Source organism: Protomyctophum parallelum, assembly GCF_964188405.1.
Source record: "Protomyctophum parallelum genome assembly, chromosome: 2".
NCBI classification, from domain to species: Eukaryota; Metazoa; Chordata; class Actinopteri; order Myctophiformes; family Myctophidae; genus Protomyctophum; species Protomyctophum parallelum.
The window spans coordinates 59,149,417-59,174,937 of NC_139699.1; the positions used below are offsets into that span (position 1 = coordinate 59,149,417).

Here is a 25,521-nt window from a genome sequence, read left to right on the forward strand (position 1 = left end):
CCCTTTTGGTGTTTTAAGCAGTGTTGTACTTTAGCTATTGAAAAATAGCAGATCTACAAGCTCATAGTGCAGCGCCACGAGCTTGTAGGTCTAGTAGGTCTATTTTTGAACAATCGTGAAAATGTAGTACAAATCTTTGAATATATTATTCTTTCAGAGCGACCGTTTTTAACTCAAACCTTTGCTTCTGAGGGGTTACCTGGAACAACATATTTTCAGATGGGGGTTTGCGGCCAATTACATATTATTTTTGGGGGTCCTTGACATGAAAATGTATGAGAACTGCTGACACAAACATGGGTTTTTTCAAGAAAATTGTCAGGATTTAGACATTTGTAGAATCGTCCTCCGGTCTAAATGGGTTGTGTTCGTCATAATGTGTCCGGTTAACTCAGTTGGTAGAGCCTTCGCCTCTGGACCACAAGGTTCTGGGTTTGATTTATGTACTTTACAGTGCAAGTACATGTTTTAAGTCTACATATGAAATCAATCTGGATTGGGACTTACGGGTATGAACGTTTTGATAGACCAAAAAGTATTGAAGCAATGAAGTTTATTTACCAGACCAAGCCAAAGAAACTCCACACATTACATTGTCAAATTTCTAATACATGCGCAACACACTGGTTTGTGAACCATTCTGGTCCTGATAAGCCCCAAGGACTTTTTAAAAATCAAATATGCATAGTTCATACATTTGCTAAATGCCCAGCAAAGAAAGCCACGTACATTTTTTACTTCCATTTGGAATAATGATGGAGCTAAATGTTTCCATCATACAGTAGAATGATGGAAGCCGCGCAATGTTTGGAAATAGTATTTAGAAAACAGCATTTTCTTTTCCACCCCACACCTCACAATTTGCCTGGCCCCAGCGGGATTCGGTAGAATAGTCTCGACCATTAAATAACTGACCCACATACTGTAGGCTCCGATGTAACCTGACAGCATGTTGCGGGTTCAAGTCCGGATCGTGGCAGCCTTTGCTTCGTATCACTCCCCATTTCCCCGTCTACTTACTGTACTATCAAAGACGTAAAAATAGCAGACCTACAAGCTCTTAGCGCGCCACTCGGTGGCGCGCTATGAGCTTGTAGATCTGCTATTTTTATGTCTTTGATAGTAGTTAGGTAGTAGTAGGAAGTTGAGCAGTGTCTGGAGATTCAAATGTCCGTTCAACATTTATTTATTCAAGTCCTCCTCTTACGGATCAGTGCACAACCTCAATATACAGTTATACAGAATAAAAGGGACACCTTATCATTTAATTATTTATTCTGTTCTCATTTAGGAAATGTTTGAATTAGGAATGCTAGTGGAAGGTAAAGCAAGCAGCATGGCTTTGTATTTGCAACCGAATATCATTACTAGGACCGGACAAGCCATGCCAACAATTTCAGTCCCATAATTTGTGACGTAGGTAGATCACACCGTGCGTGACAAGCACAGGGTTAATATGCTATTCAGGACAAAATGAGGATTGTGGGGATTGGTCCTTTACTGACCAGTGATGGGGATTGGTCATTTTCTGACCAGTAAAAGAGGGTATTGAAACATTGAATAATGTGTTTTATGTCTTCATGGCTCGTCTTCTCTACTGCTGTCAAGTGCTGAAGGAAACTTGGAGTGAACATTATATGACGGAGAACTGGATGCCATGTTTGTTGAGACGGTCGATCAGGGAGGTCCTGGAGAAGACGGCTCCTGGAGCATAAACTCCCCCGCTGAAGAAAACAACAAAAAAGGGGAGAAAGGAAGGAGGCATGGAAGGAAAAAGGAAATGGGGTGGGTGGTAGGATAGGAGAGAAGAGAGGAAAGACTTAGTGATACGGCATTAATAGTACAGACTGTATATAAAATGGTGCATTTATATAGCGCCGTTATCCAAGGTGCTTTACATAGATTGTGCATTACATTCATACACAGATGGCGGCGGAAACCATGCAAGGCACCAACCTGCACATCAGGAGCAATTAGGGGTTCAGAGTCTTGCTCAAGGACACTTCAACACTAACTCTGGGGTAGCCCGGGTTCGAACTGGCAACCTTGCGGTTGCCATCCGGCCACTCTACCCCTGAGCCACCGCAAACACCTCCAAATAATCTTCACACTAGTGAATATTGTCTCGTAGTTTGATGGTGTGTGTGAACTCACTTCTTCGGCAGGGCAGACGGTTCATTGAGGACGGTGAGTGCAGCCTGAACCATGGCGATGGGCGTGGCCACATATCCAGCCTCTAGATCACGATAAAACAAATCATTGTATCAATTATACATTCGAAAGATAGATACATATTCAACTGTATTATTATGGATGACGGTTGGCCTGCTACATTTCACTATAGTTAGGTTTTGAAAACTAGGCCTGGCGAATCTGATGCATGGTATTCGACTACAGGCAACTACAGAGAAAGAAAAATAAATCGCACCCGTGTGAAATGAGGGGCACACTAATCATCATACATCATCAAGAATGGTGGTTCCTTATTGGCCAAGGGTGGCCACCGACAATGTATACTCAGCTGAGGGCCCCTCAAAAACAAATTTGACAGATTGGCAGTCGCATTAGTCTGATTGCATAACATGTTATGCAATAGAGGATCGCCGGGTGCGGCTGCACTAATAACTTAGGCGCAGGCCCGTCTAGAGTTTGAATGGACAGGTATAAAAGTCAAAAGGGAGATTGAATGGTGGATGATGGAGAACAGGTTCTGACATGTATCCATATATGGAGATTGAAGGGTTTGAAGTCAGAGGAGTTGCTGGCCAATATTGATGACAGGGATCTATTCTCCATATATGGGATTAATTGCGACAGCAAGGTGGCAAGGTTTCATGGTTAACTGCGATCTTCGGTCGCAATAAAACATGATATACGAACAAACATTCAAAATGCCATTGACAATTGTAACAGCCAAATGAGTGTAATTGTCAAAATGTATTTGTGACCATGGGGTGGCGCTGTTGGCTTTATAAGCGTCTGCTTCACTGGCATGGGTAGGGAGGAGGCTTGACCCGGAAGGGCGAATGGTTTTTGACCGCAGGTAAGTTATGCTGTTATTCTACAAATATCTTCTAAATCCTGACATGTTTCTATGTCAGTGGTTCTCAACTTTTTTCATGTCAAGGAGCCCCAGATTTATATAGATTTGGCCGTCGACCCCCATCTGAAAATATGTTGTTCCAGGGACCCCCCAGAAGCAAAGATTTGAGTTTCGCTGTGAAATTATATATATATATATATATAATAGCAGACCTACAAGCTATGAGCTTGTAGATCTGCTATTTTTCAATAGCTAAAGTAGAGCAGAATGCTTAAAAAGGGTTCCACCGTTCTTGATGATGTACAGTACGATGATGTGCCCCTCACTTCACACGGGTGTGATTCATATTTTCTTTTTACCATTTGGCCAAACTCTCAGTCGAATAAAGAATAAAACATTTTCTTTGCATGATTTGCATGATTCGACTACGAGATTGGTAGCCGAATCAGACTCCCTCGATCGATTAGTCGACTGTTCGAGGTCAGGCCTGCTGAAAACCTCTCAGATCTCCCTCACTGACCATTACACTCACGGCCATTTCGTGTAACTGCTCCTAGAGGCTATAAATCTAACTATCTATCATCTGCATTATTAAATCAAGTTACCCGGTCCTTGGACCAATGTGCGGATCTTGAGATTGGGCTTTCCCTGTGAGGGGTCGTGTCCCTCGGTGTAGCCTTCTCCGTAGAAGGCAAACTGGAAGGACGATCCCTCCATCTAAGGCACAGAGGAAGAAACAAAATATATATATACAGTATATTAGGTTAGTCCAGTGGAACGCACCTTAACTCAGCGACACAGTCACGTCATGTTCTACAACAAAAAGTCAACCTGTTTTCTGGTTGGTCCTGCCTTGGAGAAGAAACCAAAGGAGAAGAACTCCGGATACTGAAAGAGAAGGATTCAAATCATCATTTATTAATTATTATTCAGGATTCTTATTCCTACATAGTCTCATTCTATGGACAGTGAACACTATAGCATTTTTTTCTTTTGCAGTATACCTCTTTTCCAATGAGTACACAGCATAGCGATTTAAATATATAATACTAATAACATTACATGATTATGGCAAAAATGTTAAACATGATAATTCAGTCCATGAGATCTAATTATAAAAGATTATTCGATAAAATTATCAATCTTGTAAAAAATAATCTGCATAACAGTTTCAGTGTGATTTCCATACAGTTTTGTGAAAAGAAGAGCATTCAGAAAATTAACCCATTCTGAACGGGCACCCATTTTGGTGTCAGCATCATGTTATGCTTTAGCTATTGAAAAATAGCAGATCTACAAGCTCATATCGCGCCACCGAGTGGCGCGATACGAGCTTGTAGGTCTGCTATTTTTGAAAAATCGAAGACACTTTTAGAATCTGATCTCAGGTCAGAATGGGTTAATAATGAAACTGTCAGGATGTAATAGACATTTTTAGAATCTGATCTCAGGTCAGAATGGGTTAACAAAACAAAGGCTTTCCCCATTCGGACAGATGTATGGTCAGTGTTTTCACATTTCACTCCTTTGACTCATTTACCTTGATGAGCAGATTGCGTCCGAAGGTGAACTTGACCAGGAACCAGAACATCAAACCAGCAAACATCATCTTGACAATGTTACCAATGCCTCCGACCCCAGCGTACGCTCCATACTGGACCTGGGGTTAATGGTCAATAACAGAATCATTAGGATTGGATGATGCTGTAGTAGAGAATCATGCATTTTCTTTATTAACACATTCTGACCCGAGATCAGATTCATACGAGGTTTCCGCCGGACACACACTGGTCTGATGAACCCATTCTGACCTGAGATCAGATTCTAAAAATGTCAGTCGTTCTTCGATTTTTTTCAAAAATAGCAGACCTACAAGCTCGTATCGCGCCACTCGGTGGCGCGATATGAGCTTGTAGATCTGCTATTTTTCAATAGCTAAAGCATAACGTGATGCTGACACCAAAATGGGTGCCCGGTCAGAATGGGTTAACACATGGCAACTGGATTTATAGCAAGTAAACAACACAGGTCGACCGTTTAGAAATATGCTTCCATTATGTACTGTACCAGTCATTAACATTTTCTCCATTCTAATGTACACCACCACTCCAGGACTCCTAATTCTAGAATGAATGTTGGTGCGGAGTCTGTGTCTGCCACAGTCACAACAACATTTCACTGCACATGCATAAGCATCAGACAAGTAAAAAATAAAATCCCTTTGTTGTCTTTTTTTTTATAGTGATGTGAAGTTATTTAGACAGGAAACGGGGAGAGAGAGAGAGAGAGAGAGAGAGAGAGAGAGATGGGGAATGACACACAACAAAGACCGTCGGGATGGGGACTCGAATCCGCTGTTGGTCTACATTGGGGGCTAGGAGTTCGATCCGACCATCGATGATCTGACCAAAACAACACTTCTCAAAACATTATATCTCTGCTGTAGGGAGGAAACCTCATAACTTCAGGAAATGAAAAATATACATTTTTCAGGAAATTAAGAAAACCTTATATTTTTTAAAACAAAGCAATGCAGCCTCATCAAAGCTGGTGTTGTACCTTTATATATTGTCAATTACTTCCATGAGAGGGGTAGAGGTGGTGGAGTTAGTTGCTTTAGCAGACATTCTGAGGGTCAGTGGAGTTCAGAGGTTTTGTCCAAAGCACTTTTTACTACTTTCCATTGGTTCAATATTTTCGAAACACAGCACTGATTTAAAAAATCTGTGCTATTGAAAAATATAAAACCTCAAAAATGGAGTTATGAGGTGAAGTCGCATAGGAATGACTAAGACAAATAGAAGAGACAGGCTGTGAAGGCAGGAGGAACAATAAATAAGAGACTGACTGGTGTGTCCTGATGCTCCTGGACCAGGAACCGCTGTGTCCTCTTCACCACAGAAGGGTCAGCTCCCATGAAGGGAACACTATACTGGTCAATCTCATTACTGAAGAATAGGGCGCTCCTGCGCACACACACACACACACACACACACACACACACACACACACACACACACACACACACACACACACACACACACACAGTTAATGTATTCCAACAAAGCATACAGTCTGTAAGTCAGTTGGCAGGTGCAATGCCAGTTGGTACCACAGGGTGGTACACTGCTTCCTTTTTGGTTGATCTTCAGAGCGTGGACAATAAATATGCACCTGGTCACTTCCATTCTTCTCTTCTTGTGTTGTGTACGTTCTGTTCCATTTTTGATTTATCATGTTAGTGCCATAAGACCTGGCTTCATATGGTCGATGTTCAGATTTAGTTGGCTGCTAAATAAAAATCAGCTTGGTGACATTTATCCGTGGTCCGTGTCGGTTATCTGGACCTATTCTACAAGACATGTCCTCTACTCCAAACCAAACACATTAAAATTGAGTGCACCTTGTGGTACCAACTGGCATTGCACATGCCAACTGACAAGTTGTTACAAGACACAGATGTTAATCCTCACAGTATGTTTGAGGATTAACATTTGAATACTGAAACAGATATTTGTGATATTGTGGAAATGTCTTGTTGGCTTTCTACGGTGCAATGTATGAGAGCACAGAACATTCCAAATGTAGCCAATGAAAGCCATCAATGAAAGCTTCTGCCATTTTAACGTCACAACTTTTTGTCTTTTTGTTTACCTGCGTTTGATTCTGGAGCCAACAACAGGAAGTGGCTTGTGGTTAAACTTTCGTCTCAGGCTACGGAGCTTTCCGCTGTCAGAGAAACCGTAGATGGCCGACTGCCATGTTCCATCGTGGATACAACCACCCTGAGAGACGGAGATAGACGGAGAGATGTGGATACTTTGGCACATCACAATTTTAATCAAATCTTTTGTTTTAGAAAAATGTTGTCTTTCATCAGCTTTATTTTTAATCGGGTAGATCTTATTACTTTTAATCAGGTAGATCTCATTTACCTCAGGACCTGAGCTGGCAGTTAGGAAACTCTCCACTGCCGTCAGTGTTCCTGAGAAAACACGTACGCGCACGCGCGCACACACACACACACACACACACACACACACACACACGCACACAGTGTCAAGTTTTCATCTAATACAAGGTTTCGCTATAGGATTACTTTTCTATAAGAAAGTCAGTGCACGGGGTATCATGGTATGGTGGACCGCCAGAGGCGCCCGGAGGGGGGGTCAATTTATTTATTTTTCCCAACTAGTCCGGCAGATGGGGTGCACAGGTGCACGGGTGGGAAATGTGGTGTATATAGTATTTTTTTATTGGCCTAAAATATTGTTCTATTTACATACATTCATGAATCCACTTGCTGACCGGCTGTCAGTATTGGGCAATTTTTTAATAGGGGTTTCTTGTGACCCTACCATGAACATCCTATGGCAGGCAAAAATGTCAAACTTTCCTTATGCTTTAAGTAGCATGTACGTGTCATACTAGAGGGTTTTCATGATTCTGAATCCATTCCAAGCATTCGTTTTGCACAAAAAACACTCCTTGGGCTAAAGCACATTTGTGGCTATGGCTGTTTTTAGCCCAAGGAGTGTTTTTGTGCAAAGCTAATGCTTGGAATGTATTCAGAATCATGAAAATCCCCTAGTTTGACATGTCACATGCTACTTAAAAGCATTAAGGGAAATTTAACATTTTGGCCTGCCTACAAAGCATCGTTCTTTGTATGCTGGCTGTAGGTGTGAATACTGGCTGACCAGCCCAGAGGTCAGATTACTGCAGTGCAATATATGGGGAACAAGTCATTTCCCCGACCCCTCAGTTGAAGTGAGAGCTGAGCACACACAAAACACACCTCCGTGGAACTAATGGTGAGATCATTTACTTATTCATCGAGGTGAAAATATGCAATTTAATGTCATTCCATGAAATAATTGGTGGTGCGGGAGGATCTTTCTTTTTTTTTATGTCCAGTGCTCCACTGGACATAAAATTCAGGACCATTAGGGTTTGGGTCTGTCATTTTGAACCTGTGCTTCCGCCAAAGCTTGCCTCCATGTTGCTTCCTCTCGATATATCCACACTTTTCCTGGGCTGTGTGTGCTCCAGTTCCTGTCGATTTGATCCAATGAAAGCCAATGAAACTGGTCAGATGACCAATGATATCCAATGAAATCAACAGGAACTGGAGCACACACAGTCCAGGAAAAGTGTGGATACAGACGGAGCTCCCCAGAGCTCAAGGAGCCGTCTACATTTCTATGTCTATGCTTTTTACGTCCTTATGGTGCCATCGGTGTGGTGTGGACCCAGGCTCTGTTCACCAAAAATAATGCTAGCGATGTTTAAAAAAATGTATTGTACTGGAAGCAGCCTGTAGATGGCAGCAAATATATATAGTAATGTACCTTTGAACTGGTCCCTGGTGTAGATAACCCCCATGTCAGCAGGGATGGAGTCAAAGCCACAAGCTCCAATGATGTAAACTCCTTTATCAGCTGCTTGACTGTCGTAGTTCAACTGCATACCCTCTAGAAACTACACACACACACACACACACACAATTGGACTGTGTCCTAATGAAAGGATACATGCTGTGTAAACCACTAGTTATGTAAATCTATATATAATAAAATGTGCAGTAGCAATACCTTACCTGTGGCTCTCCGCTAATGTCAATACAGTGGGCTCCATTCTCTACACAGGCCTTTACTACTGGTTCACCATAGAACCTGTACTGCACACACACACACACACACACACACACACACACACACACACACACACACACACACACACACACACACACACACACACACACACACACACACACACACACACACACACACACACACACACACACACACACACACACACAAATCTAAATATGTATAATGTGTCTTACGAGCTATCTAAGCACTTTTACTTTGCCAAATTGCCATGGAGATTCAATTATGGCATTGGCAGATGCACAAATTGCACATACCGGTAGCTGTAGACTTGAGGCTTGAACTTGTGTTAAGTCGATAAAATCATGAGTTTTAACTTTAGCTGCAACTTGAGACCCAAAATTAGTACTCAAATTGATCAAATCGATCATTTGGAAAGCACTACTCACACTAAACTATCTATCCATCGACATCAGAGATAGACTGTTCAGGGATCAAATAACGGTTTACTAAAGCCAGAATGGATTTGTTGAAAATGTCCTTCTCATTCTAACATTAAACAATATAACTCATTGTATTCATAATGAATGAACGCTACTGTCTGTCTGTGTGTGTGTGTGTGTGTGTGTGGGGGGGGGGGGGGGGGGGGGGGTAAGAGAGGATGGGGTGAATGACGGGGGGGGGGACAGAATGAGAGAGACAAAGAGCTGGTGAGAGTGTGTGTGTGTGTGTGTGTGTGTGTGTGTGTGTGTGTGTGTGCGCGTGTGTGTGTGTGTGTGTGCGGTGGCTACTGGCTAGGATACTTACTGGCCCTACACAGTTGAGAACAATCACAGCCTGTCTGCACATGGTAGCCAGAGAGTCAGGTTCTCCCACATCAGCAACAATTATGTCAACACCCGATCTCAGCTCTGGTTTACCTACACAAGAAGGTAGTTATGTTCATTTATAGAAGATTCAATTTAGCAATTAAACACACTGGAAATAACAGCCTGCTGCATGACCATAAGTGACTTAGCAAATATGCAAAGAAGCTGCAAGCTAGATATAAACATCAATTCAATCTTTTAAACAGAACCACAGTCCAGATAAACAAAAATAACCATACACAACCTATATAAAATTACAGACCACGGGTACATTTTGGGGCAGCGGTGGCCTAAGGGTTAGAGGAGCTCCCTTGTTGCCGACAGGTTGCCGGTTCGATTCCCCGGACGGGCAGGACAAATCTGGGTCGGGAAGTGATTTGTCATCACTCACCCAACACCGCTGAAGTGCCCTTGAGCAAGGCACTGAACCCCCAACTGCTCCAGTGGAGCTGCTTAGTGGCCAACAGTATAAGACTGTGGTTATACTGGTTAGCTCCATAGATTGGGTCAGCTCCCAGGTTTTAGTGTGTGTGTCTGTCTGACTGTCTGTCTGTTTCTATGTGCAGGGCGTTGCTGAAAATGAGTACTTGTGCTCAGCTACTACACTGGGTAAATAAAGGAAAGAAAAAATAATAATAAATGACGGTGCCAATAACTCACTTAGGTGAGTGGAAGTGTGTGTGTGTGTGTGTGTGTGTGATGGGGGGGATACTAAACCTAATCCAGTCCATTAAACCCTGAATGAGTAATTTAGGTGGCATTATACATGCTTCGAGGGTATCGAGTATTGACACATCCAGTCACAATCATTTCACTTGCACTACACACCACCATCTAGGTCTTTTAAATGATATTAAGGCATAATAAACTACTTCAAGTCTCCGTGCTTTTTTGTAGCTTGACCACAAATAGTGAAGTAAAAAGTGGTGTCATTCGATCTAGTAGTAGTACACACTAACCTTGTGGGGTTAGTGTGTATAAAAAAATAACCCACAACGTTATCGCCACTACTTGGCTTCCATGGATTCAGATAGTTAGGACTGGGAGACATGATGCTGTCCTTCCATCATGAGGGGTATTGTTCCACCAGCTGTTGTATCGTTTCTCCCTGGGGAAATGCCTGGGCTAAACTAAACCATCTAATCCTCAGGATGGAAACCCTAGTGGCATGACAGCATGATGCCCTGGCAGAAACTATCTATAAACCTCCCTAGCCTGGCCTTAAACTGCCTACAACCGATATCACGTTTTACCACCCTATTCTGGCCTTAAACTACCTACCTATACTACTGAGAAATCATTGTAACTAAAGAAGAAGGCAGTGTCCATTGTCCACAACATAACTATAATGATGGCAATGGTGAAAAAGATATATAGTTAATAGCGCTTTGCATGGACAGCCCTGGCCTTGAACTACCGTACCTGGTCATAAGCTGGTACCATCATCCTGTATTGAAATCGGCTAATGGGAGGGCAGGCCGGCCACACGCCACGCAAACTTTGACATAACCATAAACAAACTCGATACGACCATATATAGGCATATGGAGATCCAGTTGTCCAGAGCCACAAATCTGACCGCTATGCCCATACATGGCCATGTGCATATATTATGGGACCGACCGACTTCAAACTCAAGGGAGTGCAGTAGTTCAGATATTCGGTTGTCCAGAACTGCCAATCTGACCGATATGTCCATTCTTCATACATAGTCATATATGGAGATCCAGTTGTCCAGAACCGCTCCAAAGCCTTAGATATGGACAGTTACGCAAACTCTGTTCACTTCAATGGCGGACTGAAAACAATGTATTTCCAACTCCAGCTTGTCTCAGTTCAGGCTGCATGAACAGCGCTCGGTTTCTGCCCCCCTCAATGTCGTAACTCTTCTATTAGATGGCTCTGATCCAACCGATGCACATATATGGGCAATTGGGCATATACGGATGACATCAGGGAATATATGGGCATAAAAGGGACATGGACTGACAGATAAGGACAACTTGGTAAGACGTTAAAGCTCTAAAATAGTACATTTATATAGATTGTGCATTAAGTTCACCCATTCACAAAGACATTCATACACCGATGGCAGAGGAAACCTTAAGGCACCAACCTGCAATCGGGAGCAATTAGGGGTTCAGAGTCTTGCTCAAGGACACTTCGACACTAAAACTCTGGGGGAACCTCATGGTTCCGGCTGCTCTACCCTGAGCCATTGCCGCCCCCAACATACTCGGAATACATTTTCAGGTGGGTCAACAATTTCATAATCAGGACTTGGAAGACTCGAGAGAACTCATTTTTCAGCTTCAATTTAATGGAGTTTTGCTGCTTCATTTTGTTTCAACACTTGCAATTTCACTTGTGTGAGTTTTTGTTCCAGTTATGATTGGATGAAATTACTAACCCCAGGCTATTACTTAATAAACACAAACATTCAGACATAACAGACAGTGACACATTTCTGACTTTTGTATTGATCAAAGATGCAGTTTCTGACATTATTTCTGTTTGTTAGCCCATATGAGTTAGCTTAGACGTGTACTTGGAGATTCTGTACAGATGGTCAAAGTCCTCCTCATGTCAAGTAATCTCGAAAGCTCAAATCTGTTCTTCAGAGATTATTATACTCCGCATTTTATTTGTTTTAAGGAAGGACTGCTCAGGACTCCAAGTCTCAACACAGGACAAAAGAAGTGTTCTATAATCAGGAGTTATTTTGAGAGACCTGTATCAAAGGTTTCAGTCCATGTTGGTGCAAAGATAAATGCATGAGTCACTCACTAGTATCTACTCACTCACTAGTCAAGCTAAGGGCTTAATTACCACGCATGGCATGAAGCCAGAGAATATAGTTGAGGAGGACTGAAACTTGTTTGCACACTGTACAGCCCAGAGTAATAATTGGTCTTAAATAGTACCGTTTTAAATCCTAACTACTCTGAACTCCCTTTTTGTTCTCTGTGCAGTGTGCAAGGCTGCAAGCCCCCTTACTGAAGGTTCTGGTTTTACGAGTTTAACTGGATGATCTAATAAGTTCAACTTGAAATGCATGACACTATAGCAGCTGCTCTGGCTGTCTGGATTCAATTTATTAAATCAATGTATTATGTTTAAGTACTGTTCACTCACTGTCAACCCTCAACAAGATAAAAAAAAGTTGCTGTTCACAGCCGCAGCTTATGACATTAATTAATGTTAAAATAATACGTAAAGCATCTATAATGCTGCATCCATACCCAAGGCTGCAGCGGCCTGGTCCAGAACTTTCTCCAGCTTCTGCCTGCTCCTGCCGGCCACGGCCCATGTCAGGTTCCCATTCGGACCCTCGGCCGCGGTTCGAGCGACCTCCTCGACCACGAACTGTCCCGTGAAACCAGAGGCTCCGAAAATAACGATGTGATACGGTCTGCTGCTTGATACTTCAACACTCGCCATTATAACAGCAATAAGCTATAGCCGTGGGTCTCTCTCTCTCTCTCAGACAGGACTTTTGCATGCAGTAACAGAGGGAGAGGAGTTTAGTAGTGGACCTTAATGATAAGACAGAGATATGAGTGTGTCCTGCAGAGGGGTGGAACCACCAAGACCACAGAATGACAGCAGACTCTACAGACACAGCATGACTCTGATCATCATCATGACAGCTTAATAGCTTCCGTAGCATGATGCTATGCTATATACATGCATCAGAAATGTTAGATATTATTATGTTTGAGAGGCGTGTGGCAAATGAAGGCTGTCGGTGTTTATTAGGTGGTGTGTACTTTGTGACGTTCATTTACAAGCCATTGGTTTGAAACATATTTTTATTTATATTAAAACGGGGACGATTTCGCCAGATTAAGTAGCATGAGCAGAGCATCGCAGCTCGATTAGTTACGAGTTCCGCGCGTGCGCGGCGGAATGACGCAGTCAACACTAGTGGCGTGGACTGGAGCAGAGCCGCAACAGCCCAGCTTTAATGATCTTAAATCCCTTTTATTTTAGTTGATTTGTCGTAATAGTACAACATAAACATTACAGAGACTTTTGTTGTTACTGTACAATACTTTAAAACAGTTGTCACGTTGCACACATGCTTAAAATTGCTCTTATTTGCGCCGCCCTCGTTGAAAACAATATAGTTCCAACTCCAGCTTGTCCCAGTTCATGAACAGCGCTCGAGCGCTCGGTTTCTGCCCCCTCAATGTCCTACTCTTCGGGATAGATGCTGATTGGGTGTCGGCGGTGTCGATCACACTCGTCCCCAAGGGGCCAGCTAGGCACTCCAATGTTGAAGCGCTGGGCCCTAGTGGTAAGAGGAAGGACTGCAGGCGGACCCGTGGATTCTTGACGAGGAAACCCTCTATCCTTTTAATACTCTATGCACTCGTCACTATGGTAAACAATGACATCATCCACGTGCGCCTGAATTTACGCAGCAAGCGCGAGTCGCGTCTGGTATGTGAACTCACTGTGGAGGGTCAACAGGCAGCGTGTTTTTCAATGTCACAGACAGTATTAACCACGTCTAAACTAAACACATCTGCGATGTGACTAGCGACACAATCGAGTTTCGAACAAAGGTTAGTTTCCTCACTGCGATTTGAAACCTGAAGTTGCATCATGTGTCAGTTGAGTTGAGTTGATCGTGATCATGTAACGTTAGCTTTAACAGCTATATAGGCACCTATCTGATGGGAATCATATTTACCATAATAACAGAAAGGTAATACTAATAATTCGCTTAAAAACAGAACATCGTCGTGTATATGCGAGTCATTTGTTTTCACTGAGTTTTTGATCCATGTTATTGTAAGTTATATACTGCATGCGCAACGCACGCATAACTCATAATTATGTTCGCTGTTACGCACGTGTATTCTATGATTTATAATTTTTTACATTGGCTGCAATGTTACCACCAAAAAAACATGTATTATCGTAGTAGCTAAGCTATCTGTATGTGTACATTTACTGTGATTTTACTGTACACTATAAACTAGTTACCTGGCTGGCTAGTTTTATTGAAATTGTCAATTATTGTAATGGCCTTACTGTGCATGTCAATTAATTATTATCATTATTTTTTGCTCCAGGCACTGACCACCTTTCCATCACAGTCCGTCCATCTGTCCCTCCATCCGTCCATCATGTCCACTCAGATGTGTAAAGTGGTGGTGTTGGCATTGCGCTCTGTCTGCTGCCACACACACAGCAGTAGACCCTGTATTCGAGCAGTGTTGGCCCCTAAAGTACCCTCTGGACCCTGTGTCCTCATGCCCCAGAGAAGAGCCCACAGTGACGCTCGATCTTCGGGGCCCACTTGGTCCCCACCCTCGCAAAAACCTCTGGCTGAGAGGACTTCCCCTTCATCAACACTGACGCAGAGAAACCTGTCGGCCTTACAGGTCAGTCTGTAGGATATGATGCCACTACTCCGCTGGTTTGTGGAGAATTAAGGCCTATTCGCAGTCTGGATCTTTGGTGGTGAGGTGACCACCGCTCCGGTGGTGAGGTGACCACCGGAGTGGAGCGGTGGTGAGTAAAAACAGAGAGAAGGGCTGGGGAGAGCGGTGGTTTGCTCTTCACCGTGGCTCTGTGGCGTCACGTTGTAGTTCGGTGGTCACCTCACCACCGAAAGACTCCAGACTATGAATAACGCTTTAGCCGCAAGCACCTATAAATTCTATTTTTAATTTCTCAAATCTAGAGTTGCAACACCAACCATTGACAGTCCATACATCTGATTGTATTAAACAACGTTAAACTCACTAACATTGCAGCTGTACGCTGTACTGTATAATCCTCTTTCTATCTGCAATGTTATGAGCTACTTTATGTCAATAAATTACGTGCAGGTGATACTTTTTCTAAGTGTTGGCGTTTGGAAGTGCTCGTTTTTAATAACGCAACGTCCTTCTGCTGTCTCCTGCATTATGTGCAATTTTGAAATGGGTTCCAAACGCGAACACAAATTATCACCTGCACTGAATTTGATTGTCTACAGATTTTTATTAAACAAAATCTTTGCAGATAGTGATTTCTATTGTAATTTAAGATTTCCGACAGCTGCAATGTTGGTGAGTTTAACGTTGTTTAATACAATCAGATAGAATTAATGACATTTCTTTGGAGGATCAGTCCTGGGGTCCTCAGAATTAGAGTTGCTTACAGATAGGTAGTGTGTAATGTAGTGTGGTGGCTGTCTGTGTAGACTGCACGTGTATGCATGTGCATTCATGGTTTAACCCATTCTGACCTGAGATCAGATTCTAAAAATGTCTATTACATCCTGACAGTTTCATTATTAACCCATTCTGACCTGAGATCAGATTCTAAAAGTGTCTTTGATTTTTCAAAAATAGCAGACCTACAAGCTCATATCGCGCCACTCGGTGGCGCGATATGAGCTTGTAGATCTGCTATTTTTCAATAGCTAAAGCATAACATGATGCCAACACCAAAATGAGTGCCCGGTCAGAATGGGTTAATATTCATATGTTTGTAATGGTCAGACATTCTGTGACATTTGCGGTCATGTCTTCTAGTCTTCAAGTGTGTGTGTGTGTGTGTGTGTGTGTTGTACGTGGGTCAAACTCAGAGTCGTCCATTAACAGAGTCGTCCAGGTATGACTTTCTGGATGTCAGCGCAGATGCAGAGAATGTTCCTCAGGTTAAGCCCACCAACTCCTTCAGACACTACATAGTTGATCCAGCCCTGGCCGAGCTGGTAACGCAACACCTAGGTCCTGATCTGGAAACAGCCATCTTCGAATGCAATCCAGGTCTGTGTGTGTTTGTTACATTTATATGTGTTATAACTTGTGTGTGTGTATGCAGTGATGTAAATAGGTTTCCAATGTACCGTAATGAGTCCCGGGATGCAGGGATGGTCTTTTAGATGAGTCCCAGGGACATTTTATGAGTCCCACTTAACAACGTTAGGAGTCATATTTTGCCATTTTTACAAATTGCAGCATTTAACTCCAATTTAATTTTATATGGTTATATTCATGTAGAAAACAGAAGAAGAAATGATTATTTTAACTAAAGCTAGCAAAATGAACTAGAATAAAAAACAGTACAGTAGTGCATCCTGTGGATGCAGAGGTTATTGTTTTATTGTGTCCCTTAACCCATTCTGACCTGAGATCAGATTCATACAAGGTTTCCGCCGGACACACTGGTCTGATGAACCCATTCTGACCTGAGATCAGATTCTAAAAATGTCAGTCGCTCTTCGATTTTCAAAAATAGCAGACCTACAAGCTCGTATCGCGCCACTCGGTGGCGCGATATGAGCTTGTAGATCTGCTATTTTTAAATAGCTAAAGCATAACATGATGCTGACACCAAAATGGGTGCCCAGTCAGAATGGGTTAACTATAAACCGCGTTTTGGGATGCAAAATGCACCCTATTTTAATCTCTGTGTATGTGCTTATAAGCTATTTGACACAAACTATGGTTAGTTATATAATAGTTATATAGTTATTGCATGATTATAATAGATCTAATAGAATTATGGTGCAGTATGATTCTGGTTATTATTATTATTATAACATGGATATAATGTAAATGATAAAAGAAGTATAAAAAAGTACTGTATGAAACTGATTGTCAGTGTATAAGTGATAAGAAAAGTCACGTATCATCTATTTTATAGACTAGTGATGAATAAAGAAAACATCTTGCATTGATTACGTCATAGATATTTGCACATGGGTCCATGGGCACAAATGGCAAGTGGAGTGATTGGATATCAGTGCTAATTTTCCTCCAGCATTTAATGTGCCCTGGTGTTTTTTGTCTTAGGACCAGGAGTGTTGACTCGAACTTTGTTGAAAGCTGGAGCTCAGAGGCTGGTGGCTCTGGAAAATGACAAGTGCTACCTACCTTACCTACAGGTAAGAATCACAATGGCCCTACAGGTAAATGGTAGCAATAAGCAAGACACCTCAAGACACATATCAGTGTTTCCCCTCGTTTGTTTTGCGGTTATTTGCCTTTTTTCGTCTATTCCTAGACCCGACAACGTTTTTATTATTATTTTATTAATCTCTTTAACCTTCGGTTTTAAACCCATTACCCGCCAGGATAATTTTATTAATTCACCTCGTACTGCCAGGACTTTCGCTCGTTCAACAAATGTTACAAATGTTACTTACGCTGTGTGTATCCGGTCTCCCGGTCGGCGATGTCAGAGATCAGATTCATATGAGGTTTCCACCGGACACACACTGGTCTGATGAACCCATTCTGACCTGAGATCAGATTCTAAAAATGTCAGTCGTTCTTCGATTTTTTTCAAAAATAGCAGACCTACAAGCTCGTATCGCGCCACTCGGTGGCGCGATATGAGCTTGTAGATCTGCTATTTTTAAATAGCTAAAGCATAACATGATGCTGACACCAAAATGGGTGCCCGGTCAGAATGGGTTAAATGAGCTCCGGGTCCTCGTATGTACAGTCCGTTTCCGACCGGGTCCAGTAATTTAGGATGTGTCTCGAGTCCGTTGGGACTGGTACAATTATCCACGGGTTCAGTTCAGTTCCCATTTTTGCAGCCTGCCACACAATAATGCATATAGGGGTAACACTGAATATATAACGGCCTATTCCTACCCATTGTCCAGCCTTAACCCAAACTCTGTATGTTGTAATAAACCCTATAAATGCGTGTTGTGATGATAGGAATGTGTGTGGTTCAGCATTGGTTGAAAACTATAATATCTTATAAATGTGTGTGTCTGTGTCTTGTTCAGGAGTTGGAGGGGCGTCTTGATGGCCAGTTAGAAGTAGTTCATTGTAATTTCTTTAGATTGGATACCTTCAGTGGTGCAGGATACATGACACCTTCTGTCACGACCGCTGATAAACTCTTTACTGATCTGGGTATATCAGAAGCCAACTGGACTGAAGGTGAGACATAGAAAACACACACACACACACACACACACACACACACCAGCAAACTGGAGGCAGACAGCACAAATGGACACAAATTTGAAATTGTGCAGGAATAAGAAAAGTGACTTTGTGTGTGTGTGTGTGTGTGTGTGTGTTTGCGTGTGTGTGCGTGCGTGTGTGCGTGCAGACGCCCCAGTGAAGGTGGTGGGTATATTGCCACAGGTGCGGGAACGAGCCCCGCTGTTGAAGTTGGTGTACTCTCTGTTTGAACGTATCTCTGTCTACAGATATGGAAGAATAGAACTCTTCCTCTTCATGAGCGAGAGTGAATATCTGGTAAGAACTATCTGCCTTATACCGTCCATCTATCTGTCAATGTACAACTTTCAACGTAGGCATTTATTTTCATCCGATGCTCCTAACCCATTTTGGGCGGGAACCCTTTTTGGTGTTTTAAGCATTATGTTATGCTTTAGCTATTAAAAAATAGCAGATCTACAAGCTCACCGAGTGCCGTGCTACGAGCATGTAAATCTGCTATTTTTGAAAAATTGTGAAAATGTGGAGCGAATCTTTTAATATATATTATTTCAGAGTGAACATTCTTAACTAAATTCTTTGCTACTGGGGAGGTCCCTGGAACAACATATTTTCTGATGGGGGTCGGTGGCCAATTACAGATAATTCTGGCGGTCCTTGACATGGAATCTTTTGAGAACCACTGACATAAAAACATGGGTTTTTCAGAAAACTTTCAGGATTTAGAAGGCATTTGTAGAATCTAAACAGGCTAATATGCAGCGTGATTTACATTTGCAATGTGTTTCAATGAGACGGAAAATGAATAAAATAAACTACCACCTGGAGGAGTGCAGTACTTTCATCCGACGGAGCATTGGTCCGAACGACAACCTACCTCCTCCCTCACCCTAACCCTAACCTCCCCCGGGGCAGACACCTAAACCTAACCGCAACCCTCTCCCGACCCGCAGCGCACCTCGGAGCATTGCTCCTTTGGAGCAATGCTCTGTCGGATGATAGTATGCCTCCCACCTGGAGCGGGGGGAAAAATGGCCAGTGAGAATATGGGTGCATTCATTATCATGGGAGCAGAAACATAAAAAAAAAGCTGTGTCCACGCACTCGCGCAGCCTGTATATTCTGTATATATTCTGGGCTAGTCTAATTTATAACCCGGGGTATAAACTGGTCTGTTGAACCGGGGACTAGCTGTCGCGCATCAGATCCTATGTGGTCCGTAGTCCGTACAAGACTGAACTTGCTGGCCCACTGAACATTTCAGTAGGCCAGCAAGGAGTAGGTTGCGGTAGTCAAGCTTGGAGATGACTCTCAGGCATGGTGCTGAGCAGACTCATTGCCTTGGCGATGAAGAATGTGCCACAGGTAGAAATCTATTCTACAGAAATCTGTCTGTACAAAGTTGACAAACATGTCTGTCTGTCTGTCTGTCTGTCTATCAACACCATGAATATCATTATTACAGAAGATGATGTCAAGGCCAGGCGATATGAGGCAATACAGAAACTTCAGTGTCTTGTGCCAGATGGCCTGGGATGTCACGTTACTGCACAAGGTAACTGTCGAAGATCAAATGGGGTGTTCAGTAATTTCACAAAACATGACCAGTAGTAATGTCATAAAAAATGTCACTTTAAACAATGACGATGATTACCAGTAAAGAGTTCTAGACGGCAAATGCATTTGTATTTTGTAATGTGAAGATTATGTAATTTATTGGCCAGTAATGTGAAGATGATCTGTAATGTAAAGATTTGTTTTGAACCAAGTTTTTAGTGAGTCACTTTTGGACCAGTTCCTTAATTAGAAGTTCCATTTCTTGACTAGATGGGCTTGAAAAAAAGGAAAAGAGGCCGCACAGCTCGTAAGTGACGATGCAAGAAACCTTTTATTGAACCGACGTTTCGGTAAACAGGATGCCTTCTTCGGGGCCTGAAGAAGCTGCGAGCTGTGTGGCCTCTTTTCCTTGTTTCAAGTTTTTTCTCCTGCGGTCAGCACCCTCCCCACCACTGGTGTGCGCTCCTACCTCTTTGTTGTGCTAACATTTATAATTCATGTTACTTGACCTATTGTGTTTATATCCAGGAGCCCATGGAGTCGTTTGTGACGTCCAAACAGAGTTTGACACTTAAGAAGAAGAAAGGCAAAGTAAGTCAGAACGCGATCACTGTAAAGCCATTCTAAACTGAAGAGCTTCTTTTTCTTTGCATACTTTATTTAGATATTTTTTGTGAAATACAAGACAATACAATACAACAACAATACAACAATACAAGACATCAAATGACAGTAAAGTAAGCTTACCACTACATACAAGAGACAAACACACACACACACACACACATATATATATATATACATATACACATATACACACACACACAAGAAAAAACAAGGGGGCATATTAGTGGGATCGATGACCGTCGGAGATTAGGGATAATTCTGAGTTCAATAGTGAAAGACTGAAGAGCATATTTAACATCCTATCTCTCCTCCTTTCCCCTCATTGGTCTCCTCCCGTCTCTTCATAGCTCGACCACATGTGTCTGGTCCATCTGTGTCCCAAAGCTGATCTGTTCTCCTCTGGTTTGAATCCTTCCAACGCCTCGACTCTGCTCGTCATGGTCAAACAGGTTATGGCCAAGAGGAAAGCTAGGCTCATCAACAAACTAAAGTAAGACTATATATATATTTATATATTTGCTAAATCATCTATATGGCTTAGTCTCATATGCTGGCCACTAAATGCCTCTTTTGTATATTATTTGTATTGACACGACACCCGTATATGCCTACTATATCTCGCATCGATTGCCTTATTTAGTCATAATTAGAATAGTATCGATAAAGTAAATCTTGATAAAACAAACGGCTTTCAAAGCACAAAATGACAGTGAACCTACGTAGCACTTTGTATACCTGCGCCCAACAGCGCAACCCCATGGCCACATAGTAAAAAAAGAAATACTTTCTTATTTTTCCAAACGATTTGGCTCCTATAATCCCACGGGCAGGTTTGGTGTTTCCAGTCACCAGTAACGGTGACTAAGAACACATACTAATTTTTTAGTACAGTTACCAAATTAATCTCCCAATATTTGCTTTGTATATGCGCCGAATGAATACATGCTGTACCTGTATATTATTCAGAGGAAACTGTCGTTTTGTCCATAATATGAAAATTATCCACAGGAAACTATGTCCATATAGTTTATGCAGACACTTTGTTCATACTATCAGTGTTGAATAATAATAATAATAATGTGTGAATACGGACTTGTAAAGCACAGCAGTGCACTGTTCATGAACAGGTCATTTTAGCCGTAAACAATTTTACACACCCGTGTGAAGTGAGTGGTGTCCCCGGAACTTCCAGACCCACAGTAATGCGCCCAGGGTGCCGGCCTGGTTCCGGCGAGCCGCCCCACGTCCCAGGGGGTCCCTCTACTGTACTGTACTGTACTGTACTGTACTACTACGGGATCCGCACAGAGCATTAGTCCGACATGCGGGAACCCCTCGAACATGCGCTGCTCTCATGCTTGCGGTTATGGTTAGGTTAAGGCCTATTCATAGTCTGGTTTTTCGGTGGTGAGGTGAGCGGTGGTGAGTAAAAACAGAGAGAAGGGTTGGAGCGGTGGCGGTGGTTTGCTCTTCACCGCGGCTCGTGACGTCATGTTGTAGTTCGGTGGTCACCTAACCACCGAAAATCCAGACTATGTATGAGCCTTTAGGGTTTGAGGTAGGTTGTCGTTTGTCGGACCAATGACTAGTCTGAACTAAGTACTGCCCCCCTATACTGTACTGTCACACCCGAAATCACGTAATAGCTGCTAAAAGCTCAGCTTCCCATCATGCACCTGTGCACAGTGTGAAGCTCAGCCACTTTGTCACACACACTGTTGGTACTCTAAACAGACAAACATACATACGGTACATACTAGTGGCTGCACCACTCAAAAACACCTACTGTATAAACTGTTTAGCACAGACCAAAGATTGTGTGGTTTTGTGTGCAATTGTGGTTTTAGTTCTCTTTACCAATAATGTGTTGCTGTTTGACACATTATGCAACATATTTAAGCAAAACAAGTGTTGAACAATTAAAATTCTGTAAGATCCGTCCAGTGAAGCAAGTCAATCCGTTACGTCTTGCTGACACTTGGGGCCACCAACACACATGTTGATGTAGTATGAAAACTTCTGTGCAGCTTTACCCAATAGCCTCTAGTCTAAATGGATTACTCTTATTAAATGGAGACACTGTTTAAACGTCTCATTTTGTGGTGTTGTTTTTTTCCCTCACAGTTTCCAGCTAACATTACGTTCTCCTGTCTCTTCTCTACTTTTCTTTCTGTCTCGTGTTCTTTTAGTCAATGGTCTCCAGACAGTGGCAGCAAAATGTTATCAGAGATGGATATGCAAGAGGACATACTGACTGGGCAGGTGTTTCCAGACGAGTACCGCAGACTGTTCGAGCTGATGGAGAAGAGCTCGGAGTTTAAAGACAGCTGGCTTTATGAAGAGGAGAATGCTATTACAGATAAACTGACTCCAGAACATGGAAGATGGCTCTAGAACCTACAGAGAGAGTGAGGACTGGTGTCTGGGCCCTGCATACATACACAGAGAGTACTCTGTGTATATGTGACTTGGTCTAGAACCTACAGTGCACACACACACACACACACACACACACACACACACACATATGGCTGTGTCTAGAACCTGCATACATACACTAAAGAGAGAGATCTGGGTGTAGGATCTACACCTGTAGATCATACAGTGCACACGATGGCTGGGTCTAGAAGCAGAGACACACAATTACATGTCAAATATACGAATCATCGAGAGACAGTATACTCGCATGTCCATGTACACACAGTAACGGGCAGAAGAAAATCAACGTGGAATAAACTAATCAACGGAACCGTCTCAGTATGTTTGGTTGCCAGACAACAGTTGCTTTCTGGAACTTTACTTGTTTTCTACTTCACACTGCATATATACATGTTTAAGTAAATTAATTGCATAAAAAGGTTTGTTTTCAGATTGGCTATTGAATGAAAATGTTTAAGTTCAGCTAAATGACTTCTTAGTTGTGTCTGAAATGGAAGAAACAAATGTTCAAGGTTCAAGGTTCTGTATTTGTCTCCCGAGGAAGAAATTTGTCTTAGACAAAGGGCAAGCGTAGCCCTTATGCCCATGTCACCGCAGAGCAGCGCTACATACATCTTTCTTGCAACATCAAAGAAAAAGGGGAAAAGAAATACTGTACAGTAGCTTTGTTAATTCAGCATATTGTTGAAGTCCCTGGGGTTACTCAATATTGGAGGTTTTTCCAACAGTTCTCTTGGAGACAGAGCTGCAAATGCATCATGCATGCAGTAAAGAATTGGATTCAACTGAATCAAATGATTTAGGGTTTTTCATTACTTGTCTTATTGGCTTGTATCCTTTTATGTAATGAATGTATGTAAACAACATGCTTTGTTTGGAGGACTGTAGCTGTTAGTGGGAGACAATCTACTCTTTTTAGCGTGTCTGACAGCCAGGATGGTTGGACTATGTCATGCCTTTCATAATGTGCCCAAATATTCATGTCTTACTATAAATGTAACCTCGCGTCACCAGGCTTTCCACCTCGGAGGTAAAGCCTGGTCTGTGTTCCAAAATGTGAACAGGATAATTCTCCATGATCGGAATTTTAGGGCCTATCCAATAAAATAGAATTTCCCCCTGGGACAACGAAGGTATACAGACACTAAATAAGTCTCTGGAGGCCCAGGCCGTAGCGTAACGGTCTGGGCACCGGACTGGTGATCCAGTCGCGGTGTGCCGCGGGTTCGACTCCCGAACCCGACACGGCCTTTACCGCATGTCATCCCCCCATCTCTCTCCCGTTTCCTGTCAGCCTACTATCTGTCCCTTAAAAAATCAATAAAAGGCGTAAGCCGCAAAAAAAATATCTAAAAAAAAAAAAAAAAAGTCTCTGGAATATACACACATAAAAATCAGCTAAACTACTCATCAATGATTTTATTGGGTAGGCCCTAAAATGATGATCGCGGGAAGTATTGTGGGTACTTTATGAGTCTGCCTTGTGGTTTCCTGCCAGATGACTACAAATCATTGACTACAACATGATGGAAGTTACCATCTGCTCTTGACCAGATCATAAACCCCAAATGGAATGCTGCCCCCAGGCTACTGTAAATGGGTTCATGACATGAACCTGCAATATGGAGAGAAAAAAAGATTCTGAAATAAATTATGTTGAGATGTCTCCAATGTCGATTATATTGTAATTTTTGTAGTGCGATACAAATTGAGGATTTTGGTTCTGAAAGTCTGTCCGTGGTTCAGCAATCTAAGGTGTGCTGAATGAAATGATATAAGCTAATGCCTAATAGTGACCTGAAATAGAGTAGTTGGATTTGTCCACTCACGAAGAGTGTTGCAAAAATAACTTAGTATTCTCGATGTTCAACAAACTGCTTAACGTGTGAAATAGACCAGGAAACCTGTATCATAGGAAAAATTAAATAAATATATTTTCTATTTAAAGAGTAGGCCCTAAAAATAAGAGTGATAGTGATGAATTAATGCCTCATGATGTGGTTATACACACATTAAGCAAGAACAAAGCTCACAACATGTCACTATGTGACACACTGAGCTTCTATAGTTCTGTTGCTTCTGTTTTCAAAAACAGAAAAATATTTAAATATATATATTATGATGTAACACACATTTTGTGCGGGGGGGTCCCTAGCTAGCCCAGAATGGCCGTGATTACATTTTGTAATACATGAACTCTATAGGACCAAAAGTTATATAGGGGATCCATGGCTGGTTTGTTTCAGATTGATAATGAATACGTTTGAGTGATTATTAGCCTTGGATCACAAGACGGTTATCTGTCATATGATATAATATTAATATAAATTAAATATATGATAGGTCATAGGAGGACATCAGTTCGAGTCATCGATCAGGACTATTAGTGACATTGATGATCGTTTCTTCAAACAGCCGCTAGGCGGCGACAACAACCT

General features: G+C 42.2%; 2 protein-coding genes across 2 annotated transcripts; one reads left to right on the forward strand and one right to left on the reverse strand.

The window, feature by feature from the left end:
* Positions 1–1,117: 1,117 nt before the first annotated feature.
* Positions 1,118–13,197, reverse strand: LOC310877597 (saccharopine dehydrogenase-like oxidoreductase). Its single transcript, XM_083791529.1, has 12 exons — positions 12,767–13,197; positions 9,463–9,575; positions 8,643–8,723; positions 8,395–8,524; positions 6,979–7,028; positions 6,698–6,828; positions 5,892–6,009; positions 4,584–4,703; positions 3,875–3,931; positions 3,649–3,760; positions 2,155–2,236; positions 1,118–1,724 (listed from the first exon to the last, which is right to left on the reverse strand). Exons 1-12 carry the CDS (start codon positions 12,963–12,965, stop codon positions 1,634–1,636), a joined length of 1,284 nt encoding a protein of 427 aa, XP_083647655.1. The 5' UTR covers positions 12,966–13,197; the 3' UTR covers positions 1,118–1,633.
* Positions 13,198–13,960: 763 nt separating this feature from the next.
* tfb2m (transcription factor B2, mitochondrial) lies at positions 13,961–24,749 on the forward strand. Its single transcript, XM_083759445.1, has 11 exons — positions 13,961–14,095; positions 14,609–14,920; positions 16,114–16,297; positions 17,327–17,418; positions 18,277–18,433; positions 18,609–18,757; positions 19,926–20,015; positions 20,546–20,608; positions 20,992–21,134; positions 22,834–24,235; positions 24,453–24,749. Exons 2-10 carry the CDS (start codon positions 14,663–14,665, stop codon positions 23,036–23,038), a joined length of 1,341 nt encoding a protein of 446 aa, XP_083615571.1. The 5' UTR covers positions 13,961–14,095; positions 14,609–14,662; the 3' UTR covers positions 23,039–24,235; positions 24,453–24,749.
* The last annotated feature ends 772 nt before the right edge of the window (positions 24,750–25,521 follow it).

Bases quoted from the DNA above. Each gene is read 5' to 3' on its own strand.
- tfb2m (XM_083759445.1), top strand. From the start codon at position 14,663: ATGTCCACTCAGATGTGTAAAGTGGTGGTGTTGGCATTGCGCTCTGTC. The intron at 16,298-17,326 runs GTCTGTGTGTGT...TTTTTGTCTTAG, and splicing joins CATCTTCGAATGCAATCCAG to GACCAGGAGTGTTGACTCGA. The intron at 18,758-19,925 runs GTAAGAACTATC...TCATTATTACAG, and splicing joins TGAGCGAGAGTGAATATCTG to AAGATGATGTCAAGGCCAGG.
- LOC310877597 (XM_083791529.1), bottom strand. From the start codon at position 12,965: ATGGCGAGTGTTGAAGTATCAAGCAGCAGACCGTATCACATCGTTATT. The intron at 8,724-9,462 runs GTAAGTATCCTA...GTGTGTGTGCAG, and splicing joins TTCTCAACTGTGTAGGGCCA to TACAGGTTCTATGGTGAACC. The intron at 1,725-2,154 runs GTGAGTTCACAC...TGTTTTCTTCAG, and splicing joins CCGTCTGCCCTGCCGAAGAA to CGGGGGAGTTTATGCTCCAG.